Here is a 20,914-nt window from a genome sequence, read left to right as displayed (position 1 = left end):
GAGCCCAGTGACGCTGCTGGTCAGTGCTGCCACCCAGCGTCCGATTTACGCAACAACATGTCACTGTCAGCTACTCTGTTATTTATTATTCTTCATTAGGCAGAATAAAATCAAATAATACAATTGCAATAAACCCAATAATAATGATAATAGGCTAATAATATCTCAATAAAACACTTATTTTGTGAGTATCACATATACAACTTTTACAAGTGCCTACAAGTGTCATGAATATTGAGAGAGAAAAACGTGTCTCCACATGTTATACATATTGAACTATTTGCATTTTTACAACCTCTACTTGAGACCTCTCCTGTCCTCTCCCCTCTGCTCTGTGTAAACAGCCTGCAGTTCTGTCTGATGTTCAGTGAATTAACCAAGAGACAAGAGACTCCATTCCTGTTCTCACTGTACACAGCAGACTTCAAATACAACTCTGAGTCCTGCCACATACAGAAGTACTCAGACAACACTGCTATTGTGGCGTGTATAAGTTATATGTAACAAGTTGGACTGGTCCCTAAACACAGACGCTCTCGACAAAAAGGGGCATAAAAAACATAAAGTGCCATCAGTGCCATATAGGCTGACCTACATGCTAGAAAACGTTTTGCCAACTGGTGCCCCACCACTGAAAATACTTCACTCCAATGACGTAATGAAGTAAAAGTGATGCTGTAGATGTTTAAAATTGTGCTAATTTTATCTCCAAATGAAGGTAGCTCAGCTGTAATCTGGAGAGTAACAAAATATGTCACTTAAAAGTGGTGGAGTAGAAGTATAACGTCATTAAATGGAAATACTTAAGTAAATCACAAGTACCTCGAACTTGTCCTTAAGTACAGCACTTGAGTAAATGTACTTCATTATTTTTTATAATTTGCAAACCACTGTGGAACATAAATATCTTGCTGTAAATGACTGTATAAAGTGTAAATGTAATGCTATTTAGCAGCATTAGCTGTAATTTACTTTACAGACATAAATAAATGATGTCCAGCCTGTTTGATGATTCGCTGAAATACTACATAAAACATAAAACAACCATCTACATGTATGAAACAGATATTTAATAAAAACATTATTGATCAGAGTCAGTGACAGCAGCAGTGTCAAATGTTCAGATCTACTCAATATTTACAATGTGACTTTGACTTAAAATATTTAAAAACAGCTATTCCAAGTGACAAAAAAGATCACCTGTAGATTAAGATATTCTCTTTGTTATTCCATCACTTCCACGGCTCTTTTCTGACTTTATCCCTGCTCTTTGGAGCCTCTTTTTTCTCTCTACAACTTGAAGTTTTTGATCCTTTTGTCCCAGTTTTTGTGTCCAGGTTGCAGCTGCTGCCTTCAGTCTCCTTGTCGCTGTTTGGACTCTTTGATTTTCTGCTCAGCTTTGGTGAAAAGTTCCCCCCACTGTGTTCACGCATCCTAGAGGGACTCTGCATGTGTGGTGTCCTGCACCGAGCTGCAGCAGAAGAGCAGTCACTCGGGGAAACATGATATGACTTTCCATCACAATTACACATACATGCACCGACACCAGCCTCTCTTTCCTGTTTGGCCAATTTCCTTCTAGTCTTACCTCTGTTACTGCCTCCTTTTTGATTCTCACAGCTTTAGATTCTGCAGCTCTGGTCCTTATGCTACAATCCTCAACACTTGTTTTAGTCTTCGCTACGATATAATTTGGTGTTTTACAGACAGTCTCATTAGCATTCAGTCTTTTCTTTGAAGATGCACGGTTTTGCTCTATCATACTGTCCACATGGTGCAAGTTTATATCAAGCTGCCGTCTCTTCTCATGATGGGCTGTTCCTGTTGGATTTCCCTGGATTTTGGATTTTGGATTGTTGGAGTTCCCTGTCTTGTAATGATTTCTGCTCAGTAGAAGTTTGTCTTTAATAACTGCATCACTTAATAAAGTTTCTCTTTAAATGAATGCAGAATGTATTTGATGTCCAACAGGTGGATATATGTAAAAACATTCCCTGTATGTTAGACTAAAAAAATCAAGAACCAAAAAACAGTTAACGTATCACATTTATTCACATGTAATATAACATTTAAAATACCAAATAGACATTTTTTTCTTATATACACATAGCAGAGCTGAACATTTGTCCGTTTTTGCCCACTTGCAAACCTTCAATGACCATTCTGATGCAGTGCAAAACCAGATATAAGGTCAAGAAAAAAGAGACTTGTTAGTCTAAATAAATGAATTAATGCATGTCTGGTGCGTTTGGAAAATGAAGGTAAATAAGATAAACAGGAAGGCACTTCAAAACAAGTAGCTACAGTGGTGAAACATGATTCATTAAAAATAATTTAGCAACTTTAACAGAGGCATTTTAATATTTGCTTCCTTGTTATCTTTCTTATATTTTAGAGTGCCTGGATTGCCTTCATGTTCATCTTCATATAGTCTTTTTAATTTCTTTTCCCAGAAGCCCAGGAGGAGCTGTAGCTCCCTCTACAGGTCAATCAGAGAGAAAAAAACACTGAACAATAAAACTTGTGACACGTTAATACTAAAATAATGGTTTAATATCCAGCAAAGTCAGAAAGATTATAAAAATACATATATTTTAAAATATATATATTTTAGTAAAGTTAGTATTACAACAATACATTCTTTGTTCTACATACATATATACATATATAACAGAGCAGAGTGTATTTAATGGCACTGAAAATAGACAAAATAAGAAAATGTTTTAGAGTCATATTTTAGTTTTCAACATGTTTTTCCACAGGGCTGCAGTACGTTAGTTATCCTTTACAGAAACTGGAAGGTCAAACATAAAAAGTATGATTATTTAACATCCAAATCTTGATAAATGTCTTCCTCAGGTGCAGCTGAAAGAACACAACAGATGAATTCGTTCTTTTGGTTCGTCCACCTGGAACCCTAAAGCTGGTTCCACAAAGATATGTTCAGAGATACATTACATTAGTGTTTTTAATGTAATACTGATTAGTTTCACAAAAATAAAATCCATAATCAGCGTTGATGTAAAGGCATACATAAAGGAATACAAAATACAGTGGATTTAAGTTTTTATAAAATAAAAAAAATAATGAAAACCGCTTTTTTAGTAAAATGAAACTGATTCTTTCCTGATCTTTGATTTCATATGTAAATCTAATGATGAAATTATCTTGATTAAAAAAAACCTGTGATGATTTAATAAACAACATGACGTGGATTTACTCAATATAATTGAAGTTATTCAGTGGCATTACCTCTTTAAACAGTACAAATGAAAAAAAAATACAAATGTTGCTCTAAATAAAAAAGAAGACAGCGCAAATTATTGCCTTTTCTTTTATAAGGAAGTATTATTTTTATCAGTGTATGGTGAAATTCAAGGCACTGCTCTGCACCACGCAGAGACATTTTGTCTTCACCTGAACATATTTTGCTGTGTCAATGTTTATGCAAATATCTGTCAGCCTGTTCCAGCTGGTTCAAGGTTCAAGGTTCAAGGTTCACCCATCTATTTTCTCTGTTCAGTTTCATCTGCGTCACACCGTATCGTACAAAAGAAAATGTAACAAAATAAAAGAACAACAATGTGTAAATTGAGACATCCATGCATACAGACACATAAAAACACATACACACATACAAATGAGCATGCTGTACAAGTACAGTGTGTTCATTAAGAAAATGCTCCAGTGAAAAGAACGGTATTTAGTTTGGTTTTAAACGAACAGGTGCATAAATACTGATTTCCACCTTGTGACTGGAGAGACCTGCTGGAGATATAGACTGACAGCATGTCCCACATGTGCTTTGTAAAACAAAAGGAGGATTTTCAATTGAAGTCTGAAAACAGCAGGCTGCCAAAAATTGGATTTTTAGCAAATTACAACAAAATGTCACCTGAGCTGACTGTCAGGACAGTGAAGTGCAGCTCTGGTGTTTTAATAAAATGTGTCCCAGGAAGAAACATACAGGGAATGGGCTTAAAAAAAAATGATATGTTCCATACTTCTGTTTATGCCATCCTTGTTCCTCATTCCATCACGTCCCTGGTGAACAGACGGGTCGAACCCTCGTAGTCTTGGAACTATGTAAATCGTTGACTTGTGTTGGATTCCATATGAAACCAGCAGACGATCGTCCTCCAGCTGTTTACCTCCGAAGATCAGTCGCTGTTGATCTACTACAACACACACACACACAGGGGGTCAAACCAGTCACTGACAACATTTCCCAAAACAACAGAGTGTAATTTATTATTGGTATAAAGTTTAAATAACTTGTTAAAAGTAATGTTAGTTGATCCTTTTAGAGCTGCAGTCACACTCCATGGTCCATAGTATCAACCATCTGATCATTAAACTCATCCACTCACACAGATTGAAGTTCTTCTCTTAAGTTGTGATGTTATAAATATAGTGAAGTAGAGGCAGAAAGTGCTGTCACTGGGCCTTAACGCTCATTCAGCTGAAGTGACACAAACACTGACCAATCAGAGCAGACTGCCTGTTTGAGAGGAGGCCTTAAGGAGACACAGCTAAATGTTGAGAGTGAATACAGATATATATTCACAACATGTTCAAGTAGCAACCAAGAATACAAGTATCAACCTAATCTGATCTGTAGTCCATCATTTTAGCATTAGACTAAACTCTGCACGCTTCTACTGGTCATTTTAATAATGAACAAGATGTTACCTGGGAATTCTGTTTCAGTCTGTATCTTCTCCTTCAGCTGCAGCACTGTGACGCTCTCAAACTCATTGTCCGGCAGGCGGATACGTGTGATCCTCCCATTTAACTCTTTAATGAAGACCGTGAAATCCATTTCTAAAAAAAAAGTCAGAGTTTGTCTTTAATAACTGCATCACTTAATAAAGTTTCTCTTTAAATGAATGCAGAATGTATTTGATGTGCAACAGGTGGACATATGTAAAAACATTCCCTGTATGTTGGACAGAGTTAAACAGTTAAATAGTCACATTTATTCACATGCAATATAACATTTAAAATATCAAATAGATATTTTTTCATGTAGACTCTTAGCATAGTTGAAAATGAGTCCGTTTTTGTCTCATGTCCACTTGCAAACCTTTAATGACCATTCTGATGCAGTACAAATTAAATATAGGTAAAATGAAATGTAACAAGATAGAAGAACAAAAAAATATGTAAATAGAGACATCCATTCATACAGACACATAAAAACACATACACACATACAAATGAGCATGCTGTACAAGTACAGTGTGTTCATTAAGAAAATGCTCCAGTGAAAAGAACGGTATTTAGTTTGGTTTTAAAAGAACAGGAGCATAAATACTGATTTCCACCTTGTGACTGGAGAGACCTGCTGGGGATATAGACTGACAGCATGTCCCACATGTGCTTTGTAAAACAAAAGTAGGATTTTCAACTGAAGTCTGAAAACAGCAGGCTGCCAGTGAAGGTTTTGAAGGATTGATCAGCACATAACAATTTAAGTTAAATCAGATGGTGAATGAAAAATGAGAATTTTTACAAATCATAACAAAATGTCACCTGAGCTGACTGTCACGACAGTGAAGTGCAGCTCTGGGGCCTCATGTATCAACGCTGCGTACGCACAAAAACATTGCGTACACTGTTTTTCCGCACACGCCACATGTATGAAAAGTAAACTTGCCGTGAGAATGTGCGGTGGCACCGCAAACTTTTGTTTGGCAGAAACTACTGTATTTTATGCTCTATTTAAAACGTGTTTCATGTCTAAACTCATGCTACACACAACTGGCATTTTTTTATAGTTTATAGCTCTTGGAAAATGGAGGGAAAATGCAGTTTTCCATCATCAATAACCCATTCTAAATATGAGGGGATTAATGATTTTATTTCATCTATTATCATATTTTAGACTTCCCCTGCGTAGTGCTGCTTACTTGTGCAATGATAGTATGCTGAAGTCCATATGTTTTGATGTCAAGATTGTATATTGTCTTAAGTCTATATATTCTGCTATGTACCAAATTTCCCTCCGGAGATCAATAAAGGTCTTGTGATTGTGATTATGGAGCGCACACATTTTTTCACAGTGAACCTGACTTAATTACTGTGTTAAAGTGAAGATCGCGACCGTTTCCCCTTTGGTTTAACACGGTAATGTTAACGCTACAGGTCATGACGCACAGATCCCTCTCTCCGGAGAAAAAACATGTGTTGGAAATCCTTCCAGAATAAGTCAGGAATGGTGCATATTTGATTCCGTATGTGATGTTTAATTGGGACAACAAGTTAAGTGAGGCTTATAAACTGACGCGTAAAAATTATTTTGGCACGCATTACGCACTGGCAGCTCTAAAGGCTCTGACCTCAGTCAATAACGGTGGCGTTTAGAAGGAGCGTGTGTTGAGGGACCCTTCTGCCATGGTGCAGGTCTCTGATCCGGCTGGTTAACAGCCACAGTGACATCTTGTTGCTGATCCCACACCTGAGGCGCCAAAAAGCTAATTTTCCTGCCTCCACCCCGGAGATCACCACGTCCACCTCACGCATGTAAGTTGATTTGCCATTGTTTTGTCGATAATCAGCGGGCATGCTGGAGATTTATCGTCATTTGCATGTATTTTGCATATTCATTTTGGGGAGGAGCCGGGGCGTGGCTGGTGGCTCGTGGATGTGCGCTCAGTTCCAGCTGATTGGGATGTATCAAGGAAAGGTGCGCTGAACCTGGCGTAAGCACAGTTTGATACATGTGGAGGTGAGTTTGCGTACGTACTTCTCTAGTTTTGGGAGTACGCCATCTTTCAGTATGAAAGCTACGCACTCTTTGATACATGAGGCCCCTGGTGTTTTCATTAAAATGTGTCCCAGGAGAAAACATATAGGAAATAGGTTTAAAAAATAATAAAATGTTCCATACTTCTGTTTATGCCATCCTTGTTCCTCATTCCATCACGTCCCTGGTGAACAGACGGGTCGAACCCTCGTAGTCTTGGAACTATGTAAATGGTTGACTTGTGTTGGATTCCATATGAAACCAGCAGACGATCGTCCTCCAGCTGTTTACCTCCGAAGATCAGTCGCTGTTGATCTACTACAACACACACACAAACACACACAGGGGGTCAAACCAGTCACTGACAACATTTCCCAAAACAACAGAGTGTAATTTATTATTGGTAGAAAGTTTAAATAACTTGTTAAAAGTAATGTTAGTTGATCCTTTTAGAGCTGCAGTCACACTCCATGGTCCATAGTATCAACCATCTGATCATTAAACTCATCCACTCACACAGATTGAAGTTCTTCTCTTAAGTTGTGATGTTATAAATATAGTGAAGTAGAGGCAGAAAGTGCTGTCACTGGGCCTTAACGCTCATTCAGCTGAAGTGACACAAACACTGACCAATCAGAGCAGACTGCCTGTTTGAGAGGAGGCCTTAAGGAGACACAGCTAAATGTTGAGAGTGAATACAGATATATATTCACAACATGTTCAAGTAGCAGCCAAGAATACAAGTATGAACCTAATCTGATCTGTAGTCCATCATTTTAGCATTAGACTAAACTCTGCACGCTTCAACTGGTCATTTTAATCATGAACATGATGTTACCTGGGTATCCTGTGAGAGTCTGTATCTTCTCCTTCAGCTGCAGCACTGTGACGCTCTCAAACTCATTGTCCAGCAGGCGGATACGTGTGATCCTCCCATTTAACTCTTTAATGAAGACCGTGAAATCCATTTCTAAAAAAAAAGTCAAACTTTGTCTTTAATAACTGCATCACTTAATAAAGTTTCTCTTTAAATGAATGCAGAATGTATTTGGTGTCCAACAGGTGGATATATGTAAAAACATTCCCTGTATGTTGGACAGAGTTAAACAGTTAAATAGTCACATTTATTCACATGCAATATAACATTTAAAATATCAAATAGATATTTTTTCATGTAGACTCTTAGCATAGTTGAAAATGAGTCCGTTTTTGTCTCATGTCCACTTGCAAACCTTTAATGACCATTCTGATGCAGTACAAATTAAATATAGGTAAAATGAAATGTAACAAGATAGAAGAACAAAAAAATATGTAAATAGAGACATCCATTCATACAGACACATAAAAACACATACACACATACAAATGAGCATGCTGTACAAGTACAGTGTGATCATTAAGAAAATGCTCCAGTGAAAAGAACGGTATTTAGTTTGGTTTTAAAAGAACAGGAGCATAAATACTGATTTCCACCTTGTGACTGGAGAGACCTGCTGGGGATATAGACTGACAGCATGTCCCACATGTGCTTTGTAAAACAAAAGGAGGATGTTCAACTGAAGTATGTAAACAGCAGGCTGCCAGTGAAGGTTTTGAAGGATTGATCAGCACATAATTTAATTTAAATTAGATAATCATGCAAAATTGGATTTCTAACAAATTACAACAAAATGTCACCTGAGCTGACTGTCAGGACAGTGAAGTGCAGCTCTGGTGTTTTATTAAAATGTGTCCCAGGAGGAAACATATAGGGAATGGGTTTAAAAATAATAATAAGTGTGCCATACTTAGAGTTAACTCAATGGTTGTCTTGTGTTGGATTCCACATGAAACCAGCAGAGCATCGTCCTCCAGCACGTCCAATTTGAAGTTCAGTTGCTGCGGATCTACTACAACACACACACAAACACACACACAGGGTCAAACCAGTCACTGACAACTTTTCCAAAAGAACAGAAAGTCATTTATTATTGGTATAAAGTTTAAATAACTTGTTAAAAGTAATGTTAGTTGATCCTTTTAGAGCTGCAGTCACACTCCATGGTCCATAGTATCAACCATCTGATCATTAAACTCATCCACTCACACAGATTGAAGTTCTTCTCTTAAGTTGTGATGTTATAAATATAGTGAAGTAGAGGCAGAAAGTGCTGTCACTGGGCCTTAACGCTCATTCAGCTGAAGTGACACAAACACTGACCAATCAGAGCAGACTGCCTGTTTGAGAGGAGGCCTTAAGGAGACACAGCTAAATGTTGAGAGTGAATACAGATATATATTCACAACATGTTCAAGTAGCAACCAAGAATACAAGTATGAACCGAATCTGATCTGTAGTCCATCATTTTAGCTTTAGACTAAACTCTGCACGCTTCAACTGGACATTTTAATCGTGAACACTTGTAGGTTACATGTGAAAGGCTAAGAGATTTTACCTGGGACTTCTTCAACAGACTCGATCTTCTTCTTCAGCTGCAGCACTGTGACGCTCTTAAACTGCTCCTCTGTGTCACACAGTTCGTTGTTAACAGGTCTCTCAAATTAAACTTTAACAAAGACCGTGAGAACCAATTCTCTGAGCTGCTCTCTTCACCTGGTGCAGTTTAATAAACATGTATTCAGCCCTGCCCACTGCCTATGAGCTGAGAAAATACTTTCACTTTCATGCTCATCATTAAAGACGTATACACCAGCTGTTTACTAACCTTTATCTAACCAAGAATCATTTAACCCTCTGAAACAACCCCATGCTGTTTCAGGGATTCTTTTAGTTAGTTAGTTTTTTTACATTTTACTCGATGTGCTCTTGTATTTCAGTGCGATATATAAAAGTCCTGCAGCTCTGTACGAAGTAGGAACAACTCGAAAATGTCTTTTGTGCAGTTATAATAATAATAATAATAGTAATGATAATAAAATAATGACATAAATCATAAAAATAAAATAAAAAACGTGAACTGCACATTACTGCGCCCTTTCCTCTCATAGAAAGTATTTTCTTTGTAATAACTGTGTACATTAAATATAACAGAATAAATCTCCCTCGCAGTGAAGCTATTTCACATTTACACTATGACAACAAACTGTTAAAGGTTAACGCGCGCGCCCTTAACCAACGCTGCCGTTGTAACTGTTTTTAACTATTTTAACTGTTTTTTACTTACTTGAAATGCTTTTAACAGTTTTTAACCGATTTGAACAGTTTTTAACTGTTTTTAACTGCACATTAGCTTAAACATTTCGAACATTATGCCACATAAAAGTGAGTAACTAACCTGTAAATATGAGAGAAATCAGCGGAGCAGGACACCTGCTGCTCCTTCTCCTCCATCTGTTAATGAGCCCAGTGACGCTGCTGGTCAGTGCTGCCACCCAGCGTCCGATTTACGCAACAACATGTCACTGTCAGCTACTCTGTCATTTATTATTCTTCATTAGGCAGAATAAAATCAAATAATACAATTGCAATAAACCCAATAATAATGATAATAGGCTAATAATATCTCAATAAAACACTTATTTTGTGAGTATCACATATACAACTTTTACAAGTGCCTACAAGTGTCATGAATATTGAGAGAGAAAAACATGTCTCCACATGTTATACATATTGAACTATTTGCATTTTTACAACCTCTACTTGAGACCTCTCCTGTCCTCTCCCCTCTGCTCTGTGTAAACAGCCTGCAGTTCTGTCTGATGCTCAGTGAATTAACCAAGAGACTGTTCTGGCTCCATTCCTGTTCTCACTGTACACAGCAGACTTCAAATACAACTCTGAGTCCTGCCACATACAGAAGTACTCAGACAACACTGCTATTGTGGCGTGTATAAGTTATATGTAACAAGTTGGACTGGTCCCTAAACACAGACGCTCTCGACAAAAAGGGGCATAAAAAACATTAAGTGCCATCAGTGCCATATAGGCTGACCTTCATGCTAGAAAACGTTTTGCCAACTGGTGCCCCACCACTGAAAATACTTCACTCCAATAACAAGTAAAAGTGATGCTGTAGATGTTTAAAATTGTGCTAATTTTATCTCCAAATGAAGGTAGCTCAGATGTAATCTGGAGAGTAACAAAATATGTCACTTAAAAGTGGTGGAGTAGAAGTATAACGGCATTAAATGGAAATACTTGAGTAAATCACAAGTACCTCGAACTTGTCCTTAAGTACAGCACTTGAGTAAATGTACTTCATTATTTTTTATAATTTGCAAACCACTGTGGAACATAAATATCTTGCTGTAAATGACTGTATAAACTGTAAATGTAATGCTATTTAGCAGCATTGGCTGTAATTTACTTTACAGACATAAATACATGATGTCCAGCCTGTTTGATGATTCGCTGAAATACTACATAAAACATAAAACACCCATCTACATGTATGAAACAGAGATTTAATAAAAACATCATTGATCAGAGTCAGTGTCAGTAGTAGTGTCAAATGTTCAGATCTACTGAATATTTACAATGTGACTTTGACTTAAAATATTTAAAAACAGCTATTCCAAGTGACAAAAAAGATCACCTGTAGATTAAGATATTCTCTTTGTTATTCCATCACTTCCACGGCTCTTTTCTGTCTTTATCCCTGCTCTTTGTAGCCTCTTTTTTCTCTCTACAACTTGAAGTTTTTGATCCTTTTGTCCCAGTTTTTGTGTCCAGGTTGCAGCTGCTGCCTTCAGTCTCCTTGTCGCTGTTTGGACTCTTTGATTTTCTGCTCAGTTTTGAAAAGTTCCCCCCACTGTGTTCACGCATCCTAGAGGGACTCTGCATGTGTGCTGTCCTGCACCGAGCTGCAGCAGAAGAGCAGTCACTCGGGGAAACATGATATGACTTTCCATCACAATTACACATACATGCACCGACACCAGCCTCTCTTTCCTGTTTGGCACTATTTCCTTCTAGTCTTACCTCTGTTACTGCCTCCTTTTTGATTCTCACAGCTTTAGATTCTGCAGGTCTGGTCCTTATGCTACAATCCTTAACACTTGTTTTAGTCTTCGCTACGACATAATTTGGTGTTTCCCAGACAGTCTCATTTGCATTCAGTCTTTTCTTTGAAGATGCACGGTTTTGCTCTATCATACTGTCCACATGGTGCAGGTTTGTATCAAGCTGCCGTCTCTTCTCATGATGTTTTCGTCCTCCGTCTTTTTGCAGCATCACAAAGTTTGACATCTGTGTTTGCAAACTGTCTCCATCTTCCACAGAGTCTGACTGAAGCATCTCATGGTGTGTCCTCCCACAACCTGCTCTCAGGTTTGTCTGTTTCATCCCGATCGTATCATCGTGGCTCTTCTTTAATATCTCGCCATGCAAGTGCTGCACAGTTTCCTGTCCTTTGAAGCTTTCCTGCTTCGGTTGACGGTGAGAAACGAGAGCCTCTCCTCTCTCTGCCTCTTCATATCTTCCTTCTGCCTCCACATCTGACTGTGTACAGAGAGACTCCTGGTCACCTTCATCAGTTTTTTCGGGATTCTTGCTCACTTTAAAAGAGAAAAAAATTGAGCTATTACTGACAAAAAACAGCAGAAATAAACACTGTTGGGCTGTCACAATATCACACCGTCACTCCATGATTATTGTGGCAAAAATAACTTACAACAATGACATAATCTCAATATATATAAGAAATATATCCATAAGAAAGTCAAATTCATCTTTAACTTTGTTTATTGTGTGTTTTATCGTGTGTTTTATAAATGAATTAGACTTAGAATAAAAGTGCAGCGAGGTGGACAGAGTCTGGAACCAAAACTGACCAAAAACGTACAAGAAAATATGGGAAAATTAAGAATTAAATAGGATTTTTATGAGGATAAACACTCCTGGATCTAATTTCTTTTTCCCTTTTTTATTCATCTATTTACTTATGTATAAATATTTGTTTTATTCTATTTATTTCCCCTCTCAGAAACTATTATTCCAGTGCTTTTATTGGTACTGAAGTTGGCACCACTTATTGACTAAAAATACTGATAAATATTATCATCCTGAAGACACACTGAACCTGAAAAGTAAGTTCCCTTCAAAAGATCCGCAAAATTACACAAATTATCATAGAAGGAAACTGTAAAAACAGGCACTATTTTCAAAATTTGAACTTTCTGACAGTTCTCGAATGGATCATAGGTTTAAAAAGTTCCCATAGGTTTAGAAAAAGTAACCAAAACAATGCTAAAAATTGTGATATTTCTGTCAAAATCACTTTATTCTACGTGTCTCATTTAAAATATCGCCAAAAATAAAGCGTTTGTAATAACTACATCCTGTTAAAAACATTAAATTCTAGACATTTTCATGGTTTTCTTCATAATGATTTTGGTTATAATCAAGAAAACCATGGAAAATGTCTAGATATCAGCTCTTAAAAAAAAGTTTGGACACCCCCGTTTTGTTTTGACCTAATCATTATTATTTAATTGATCGGCTGGATTCAACTCCACATTAAGTAAACGGAAATAAAGCAGTTTTCATCTTCAGTGGCTGAACAAAGTCCCTTCTTGTTGACACATTTTAAAAACAATAACTACTCTAAATGGAACTAAACAAAAATAAATTAACTGAATGCTGTACATTTTAAAACTTACCCTTCCTGTACATGAGGAGGTAAGCTGTAGAAGACCTCAAATACTTGTCTCCAGCTGCAAACAGTTGTTGTTTCACCTGAAGGATTGAATTTCATGATGTTCAGTGGTTGAATGTAACTAAGTACATTTACTCAAGTTCTGAACTTAAGTATAATTTTAAGGTACTTGTTCTTTACTGGAGTATTTCCATTTTATGTAACTTTATACTTCTATTCCTCTACATTTTGAGGCAAATATTGTACTTTTTACTCCACTACATTTAGCTGACAGCTTTAGTTACTTTTCAGGTTGAGATATAACATAAAAACATGATCAATTTTAATGCATCAATACATACATCTAATAATAGATGCAATTCTGCATAGTAAGTACTTTTCCTTTTGATACTTTAAGTACATTTTGATGCTGATACTTTTGTACTTTTCCTCTCTGGTGGAAGAAGTATCCATATCCTTTACTTCAGTAAAAGTATTAATACCACACTGTGAAATTACTCCACTACAAGTAAAAGTCCTGCGTTTGAAACTTATTTAAGTAAAAGTACAAAAGTATCAGCATCAAAATGTACTTAAAGTATCAAAAGTAAAAGTACTCCTTATGCAGAATGGACCCACTCGATGTTTTATATATTCTAAATATATTAGATTGTTATTAGTATTGGTGCATTTATGTAAACAGAGTTTTACTGCTGTCTATGTAGAGCTCATTTTACCTCTTTAATATACTTTATGTGATTTAATTTTAAAACATGCGTAATCACTTTAAATGTATCATATTTTTATGTTAAATCTTCGCCTGGAAAGTAACTAAAGCTGGCAGCTAAATGTAGAGGAGTAAGAAGTACAATATTTTACCTTAAAATGTAGTCAAGTAGAAGTATAAAGTTACAAATGTGGAAATACTCAAGGAGTACCTCAAAATTGTACTTAAGTACAGTACTTGAAAAAATGTACTTAGTTACATTCCACCACTGGTTTTACTTCAGTAAGTTTTGAATGCAGGACTTTTACTTCTAGTGGAGTACTTTCACAGTGTGGTATTAGTACTTTTACTGAAGTAAGAGATCTGAATACTTCCTCCACCACTGATGGAGTTAAGGAGAATTAAAAGCAGCTTTATTAATGTAACACATTTCATACACAGGACGACTCAGAATTAAAACATACAATTAAAAAGCAAGAGGACAGAAAAAATAGAAGGGCAGAAAGAAAGTATATTATATAAAAATAAGTGGAGCATAAAATAATGATTGAACAGACAAGGCAAATAGAAGAAAAAGAGTTTAAAAGGAGCTCATCCATAAACACATGAAAAGAGAAATATGTAAGATAAGATAGAACTTTATTCATCCCAAAGGATATTCTGGTTCCAGATTGCTCCAAAGATACAAAACAATTACAAAAACAATCACAATATAGGCTAGTATAAGAAAACAATGAACAAAATATCTAACAAAATATCTAGCAATAAAAATAAATAATATAAATATCACACTACAAAATAAAAAAAAAAAATAAAGTGCAGATGACATGGCAGGATGTAGTAGACAGATATATTGCGCATGATAATGAAAATGAAAATAGAATAGTATAGACTGTGGTATTGAATATTATATATATAATATATAATATAATACTTTCAGCAGTGTGAGGATTCATGAAAAGAGAAATGAGCCTCCTTACCTCGTTCACAGTGTCGTCGTTGAAGTGATACCACATGTGAGTCTCAAAAGATTTGATCTGAGCCGTATAGTGACCTCCTGTTAGATTACCAAAGTGGTCGACGAGAGCGTAGAGGTCGTATTTGCAATTCTGAAGAGACGGAAATGGAACAAAGTCAGACTACTGATGGACCGTTAAAGCCTTTAGTGGCTGAAAGAAGAAATAACAGGCGCGTTTCCATCAGGTACTTCTCCCTCTAGTGAACCGATGTGGATGCTCAGAAAGTACCTGCCTCGGGTTGCTACCAGGCGGCAACCTCCTGGTCTGAGCAGGGAGGCCAACCAGGAAGTGCCTTAAGCTGCATTCTACTGAAAATGACAACAGGGGGAGCTAAGTGTGGCTGCAAAAACATTTCTGTCCATTCATTTCACTGCAAAGTGAGAAAACTTCTCACTTGATTTATTACCTCAGAATTTTTTTGAGGACAACACTATGGTCTCAATCTCTAGTAAAAAATCTTCTTCAAGACAATTTGATGTCAATAGTGTAAATAATGGCCCCATTTAGAAGAAAATAGAAGATAAAGAATCATATGATTTGGGGCGTGGCTACCTTTGATTGACAGGTCACTAACAAGGCGAGCCGTCACCAGGAGAGAAGCAGAACAATGCGTATCCACGGCAACGTGTCAATAAAGTTATATATAAAGTTATATAGATATTAAAAAAGGACGTTTAGCGGTTTGGTCTCATAACTTTGACCCTTTCACTGTATTTTTCACTTAATGACAGTTTATTTGAACGTTTTGTTCATTAAATGTCTTGTTTGTTTGGACTAACAGACACTCCAAGGAGTCGCTGCTCAGTTTTCTGAGGTCAGTAACAAACATTTTGTTTTTGTTTTTTGCCAAAACTAACATTAACAAGTTAATGCTCCAGTTAATGCTACAATGAATCAGTCAGGTTGAGGTGTAGAGAGGCTGTAGTCAGTGATCAGATCCCTCTCCTCCTCCACAGTCCAAATACGGTCTGCTCCCTGTTTCAGGAAACAAGATGGCGGCACAAGATGGCATCAAGTGTAACGCTGAACTAGATGTTACCAACGAGCCACAAACCAACGGGTGATGTCACGGTCACTACATCCATTATTTATACGGTCTATGATGGGACCAGAGGCTGAGGGGAGCTGCTAACTAGTGGGCGGAGCCAAAACACTCAGCCGCTTTCCAAAAGGTACTCAGTGGAAACACGCCTATTGATATAGAAACTGACCTTGATGTGTAAAGTTTCGGGGACGTCCACGTTGCAGTGAAGCTTGATGAAACATCGGAGCTTGTTGTCGAAGCTGAATCTCTTCAGCAGGAGGGTCAAAATGTCTGGACTCTGTGTCATCTCACATTCCTAGAACACATCATTAAAAACAAACTGCATGAGCACGAGAGTTACAAAGTCACAGAGCAGAGAGGAGAGGACAGGAGAGGAGAGGTTGTAAAAATGTAAATAGTTCAACATGTATAGCATGTGGAGACACTTGTGACACTTGTGGACTCTTGGAAACGTGTTGTATATATAAAACTCATTCCCTGAAACGGCTTGGGGTTAATCCATTAATTCACTTATTTTGGGAATGGGCTTATTTGGTTGTCTTTGTATTTGTCTTTGCCTTTATTTAAAGGCAAAGTACTTTTTAATATTTCTTCTTGTTTACATTTTAACAATTTTATATGTTTCTTGTTAATATTTTTTTTTCTTCTTATGATGAATATGATGATATCTAACACAGGAAATTTACCCATTGTGGGACTAATAAAGGAGTATGTTTTCTTCTCATATCTTATGTTTCCATTTGTAAATGAAAGTGAATAATGCTTTGGCAGCTTATGTAGAAATATATTTTTTTAAATTGGTGGCCAAATATGACTCAAAAATGAAATTGGCCTGCTTCATTTATGGTTGAATTAAAGTAATTTTGTTTTTGGCAGGCAAATTATTTACTTTTATCACACGTTCGTAGCTCCACAATTATCCAAAAATTATATTTGTGATTTTTTTTTGGTCAGAATTGACATCACAATCATGCATTTTTAAGTTGTCTCTAATAGCAGATTTTTTAAAACAATTTATTTTATTTTTTTAAATTATGTTTTATTTGTTTTCCGTTAAATTACCATTTTTAAATACATTTTATCTTAATTATCTTGTTATCATAGTTGTGGGAAGCCAATATCCAAATTAAAAATTAAACTAAATTAAACTAAGCCCTAGGTGTTATGAAAATCTCACTTCACATTGAACAGGAGTTTTTTTTAATTAAAAATATTGTAACAAATCGTTTTTCAATTAAATGTCTGGAAAAGCTCTATAATAAAATGTAATTAAATCGTTTTTCAATGTGTTTTGTGAGTTCAGGTCTCATGATGTCGTCTCATATCGATTTCAGGACCCTGAATTCATCGTCCTCAATAGTAAATTTATGAGAAATGATGTAAAAGTTTTACAAGCCATTAAAAGGGTAAACTTTTTAACAAATACTCACAAAGTGTGCATCTTGCTTGTCGTTGCACCGGCTGCAGAACATCTTGTTGTCCCCGCAGACTTTCTCTCCCTTGAAGAACGCCTTCAGCCCTTTCTCCTGCAACCAGCCTCTATTTATTCATCCTGCATGCATTACACAACACACAACTCTTATTTATGTTAAAATAAATCACCGTCCTCGTACCACGCTGTAGGTTCGACCAGATGGATCTTCCACGGTGAGCGGCAGAATCCAAAAAAAACTCCTGCAGTCGTTCTTCTCTTTGCAGCGGAGGCACTGGGACTTGTGATTCAGCTCTCCTTTGAACATCTGGAAACAGAGAAACATCAGAGTTCAGTAAAGCTGTGACAATACTGCTGCCTAACTTGACTGTTAAAGGAATATTCCACCGAAAACCTTTTTATTTCATATAAAAAAAAAAAACTCTCCTCCTGTCGACTTGAAACCACCCCAGTAACAAATATCTACATTTCTTATCTTTTGATCCTCTGAACTTAAAGTAACTCTACTTCAATATTTCTACTTAACTACATTTCAGAGGTTAACACTGTCCTGTTTACTGGACTACATTTATCTGACAACTATTCTATAGATAGAAATATTTGAAGTAAATACAGATATGTACAAACAGAAATAAATTAGAAATATATAAATCAATTTGAAGTGAAAAGAGATATGTACAAATAGAAATAAAAATCTGAAATATAGAAAATAATGTGAAATAAATAGAGATATGAAAAGACACAGAAATGAAACAGAAATATGAAATATAGAAATACATTGCACAAATATAAATATGAAATATAGAAATAAATTTGAAGTAAAGAGAGATATGGACAAATAGAAATAAAAATATAAATATGAAATATAAATTGTACATTCCTCCATTTACTCAAAATGTATTTCTATATTTCATGTTTCTATTTTATTTCTATTTTGTACTTATTTCTATTTACTTAAGACTTGCATTTATACTTTGTAAAGCATGCCTTTTTTTTAATCTTTATTTTAGTTAAAGACTTATTTCTATTTCTTATACAGTGGCAACTGTAACAAAAGCAATTTCCCCCTATGGATCAATAAAGTATTTACATATATATAAAGTATTTCTGATCCTGATCCTGATCCTGATTCTGATCCTGAATGCATCATTAGAGAGATTAATCTGATCCTATACTAACCCGGGTCGCCTCTGAGCTGGTCAGACACAGGATCTTCTCAAAGTACTCAGCAGCATCACGTTGCTCATAAACTGAAAGTCAGAGCGAGGACAAAACATATAATTATTATTATTATTATTATTATGATTAATATTATTATTATTAACACACAAGCCCCTTCAGCTGCAGTTCGATGTAAGTCCAAACTTACCGTTGGAGATCCCCAGTTTGTCTGTGACGTCGTGAGTTCTGGCGATATTTCTCTGTAAATCATCAAAGAGCCTTACCAGCTCTGGTTCAATGGTTGCTGAATGTTCACTGCAGGATCTGTGACCATGACAACATTATAAACTTTATTAAACTTGCATTAAAGTAACCAGTGACGAGCAGATATCTCATGTAAGTCTCAGCAGTAAAGCATCCCATAATGTCAAACAATTAATTTAAGAAACTCCAAAGAGGTGAATATAGGGGGTTTCAATTGATCAAGAGAGTCAAAATATATACGGTTTGAAGATAAGAAGTTACACTCTAGTTTCACACCACTTCATTAATTGGAAACACAACATGATCATTAATATTAATAGTTAATGTGACATTTTGATAGAATGTTAGCCAATAGCCAGCAATGTGGGATTCAGTGACGCTAGCTATTAGCACTGTACAGCCCTGTATTATGTTAAGCTCCTAGCAACATTGCTAGCTAGCGTAGCATGCTAATTTTACACATGCTGTCATAAACATACGTTTGTTGGACTTGTTCTGCACTAGCAGTGGTAAGAATACTTGTTGACAGGAACCAACCTGTTAAAGCCAGTTTGGGTTATCGCATCTAACAGCTGAACAATCATCAGTTAGCTCATGTTTGCTAGCTAGCAGCTTAACTTGGAGCAGACATTTGTGTGTCTTTTGATCTTCATGATATTAAGTTGGGAGTGGGCTCTCCCACACTGTTTAATCCACAGCCAGCAACCCTCCTCTTGTTTTTTGAGTTTTGGAAATGGGGGAAAAAGGACTCCTCCTGCTAAACTCTGAGGGTACCTGGTGTCAGATTTACAAATCCCGCATGAACACCGTTTCACCTTGCTGCTCAGAGCTCAAAGCTTGACAGACCTTTTTCTCTTAGCAACGGTTGCTAAGGCTATGATTGGACGAAGAGCGTTTGGGGGAGGAGTTTTGCAAACGGTAAATAGGGGATTGTTTTATTTTTTTTATTCTGTGACCACAGCGCTCTCTCATCGCAGGGACGAGCCAATGGAGATGTCATCACAACTGTTAGCATTACTCCAGTTATTTTAGTGAGGTTTCACCATTGACTGTATATGGGTCAGACTGCCTGTTAGAGTGGATGGCTGCTAACGTTACTGTAAGAGAACAAAGCACACTGTGGCCAGTCAGCCACCACTCGTTTTCCTGGTATTTACTAAGCGTTAAGGTAAGAACGTGTTAGACCCACCTTCAAAAAAAAGCAACATGCAGCTTTCAAAATAAGAGCACATGGATGTGTAAACAGAGTCCACCTCATAATCTACAAGCAGACTGTCAAAATATGACGCCTTAAATAAAACATAGAAGAACCCTTATTCTCCTTTGCAACAATTCAGTAAAATATGCAATGATTAAGATGGAATGGTGGCATTAGAATGTGCAAGAGGCACCAAATTTAGGGGAAGAATAACCCTTTACCCCCGCTGCTGAAAAAAATCCTAGTGGAAACACTGATTAAGAGCGCCATAATAAAGCTGCAGTACGAACCGTTTCATAGCCTTTCTGAAGTCTTCGGTCATGAAAAGCACCTGAAGCACGCTGTTCAGATAGCAGGTCAGGCCTGGACTGCTCAGGCCATGGTAGTCTAAAGACACAACAGATAACCAACATAAGACACAAAAACTGCCACATTATCATAAAACTCAGAAATGCATGAGCCACATGCTTCACTTACCTGATACGTTCAACCTGTCCAGCTTCTCTTTGAACTGTTTAACGACATCATGATTCATACTGATGTCTTTCAGGTGAGAGTGTGGACATTTTCAGATCGGGACTTGTTTGTGGACGTTTGGATTCAACCTGTTGAAGCACAGATACAGGAGACGTTAGGAGACACAGGGAGAAGTCTAAAGTCTGTTAACGAGACAGGCAGATTTGCATCAAAACCACACTGAACGGTATGAGGGTTGCATTACAGGAGAATAAACTTGTTAAACTAG

At 36.7% G+C, this 20,914-nt stretch overlaps 2 protein-coding genes across 2 annotated transcripts; both read right to left on the bottom strand.

Moving 5' to 3' along the window:
* Positions 1-2,034: 2,034 nt before the first annotated feature.
* Positions 2,035-10,060, bottom strand: LOC131989938 (polyubiquitin-like). Its single transcript, XM_059355320.1, has 8 exons — positions 10,024-10,060; positions 9,184-9,252; positions 8,536-8,637; positions 7,587-7,718; positions 6,893-7,066; positions 4,693-4,824; positions 4,005-4,178; positions 2,035-2,923 (listed from the first exon to the last, which is right to left on the bottom strand). The coding sequence occupies exons 4-8, from the start codon at positions 7,714-7,716 to the stop codon at positions 2,856-2,858; spliced, it is 678 nt and encodes a 225-aa protein (XP_059211303.1). The 5' UTR covers positions 7,717-7,718; positions 8,536-8,637; positions 9,184-9,252; positions 10,024-10,060; the 3' UTR covers positions 2,035-2,855.
* Positions 10,061-10,392: 332 nt separating this feature from the next.
* LOC131989932 (ubiquitin carboxyl-terminal hydrolase 47-like) lies at positions 10,393-20,849 on the bottom strand. The gene is made up of 10 exons (XM_059355311.1): positions 20,647-20,849; positions 20,460-20,556; positions 18,916-19,031; positions 18,726-18,796; positions 17,728-17,853; positions 17,545-17,640; positions 16,281-16,409; positions 15,031-15,159; positions 13,349-13,424; positions 10,393-12,244 (listed from the first exon to the last, which is right to left on the bottom strand). Exons 1-10 carry the CDS (start codon positions 20,702-20,704, stop codon positions 11,316-11,318), a joined length of 1,827 nt encoding a protein of 608 aa, XP_059211294.1. The 5' UTR covers positions 20,705-20,849; the 3' UTR covers positions 10,393-11,315.
* Between the last annotated feature and the right edge of the window lie 65 nt (positions 20,850-20,914).

The sequence above is a fragment of the Centropristis striata genome, chromosome 17, assembly GCF_030273125.1.
Source record: "Centropristis striata isolate RG_2023a ecotype Rhode Island chromosome 17, C.striata_1.0, whole genome shotgun sequence".
Lineage (NCBI taxonomy): Eukaryota > Metazoa > Chordata > Actinopteri > Perciformes > Serranidae > Centropristis > Centropristis striata.
Note: the sequence above shows the minus strand (reverse complement) of the source record. Positions and strands in the feature narration are given on the sequence as shown.

Bases quoted from the DNA above. Each gene is read 5' to 3' on its own strand.
- LOC131989938 (XM_059355320.1), bottom strand. From the start codon at position 7,716: ATGGATTTCACGGTCTTCATTAAAGAGTTAAATGGGAGGATCACACGT. The intron at 4,179-4,692 runs GTAACATCTTGT...TGTGTGTTGTAG, and splicing joins GACTGAAACAGAATTCCCAG to TAGATCAACAGCGACTGATC. The intron at 2,924-4,004 runs GTATGGAACATA...TTGTGGAACCAG, and splicing joins CAAGGATGGCATAAACAGAA to CTTTAGGGTTCCAGGTGGAC.
- LOC131989932 (XM_059355311.1), bottom strand. From the start codon at position 20,704: ATGAATCATGATGTCGTTAAACAGTTCAAAGAGAAGCTGGACAGGTTG. The intron at 20,557-20,646 runs GTAAGTGAAGCA...TTGTGTCTTTAG, and splicing joins GGACAGGTTGAACGTATCAG to ACTACCATGGCCTGAGCAGT. The intron at 13,425-15,030 runs GTAAGGAGGCTC...TCAATCCTTCAG, and splicing joins ACGACGACACTGTGAACGAG to GTGAAACAACAACTGTTTGC.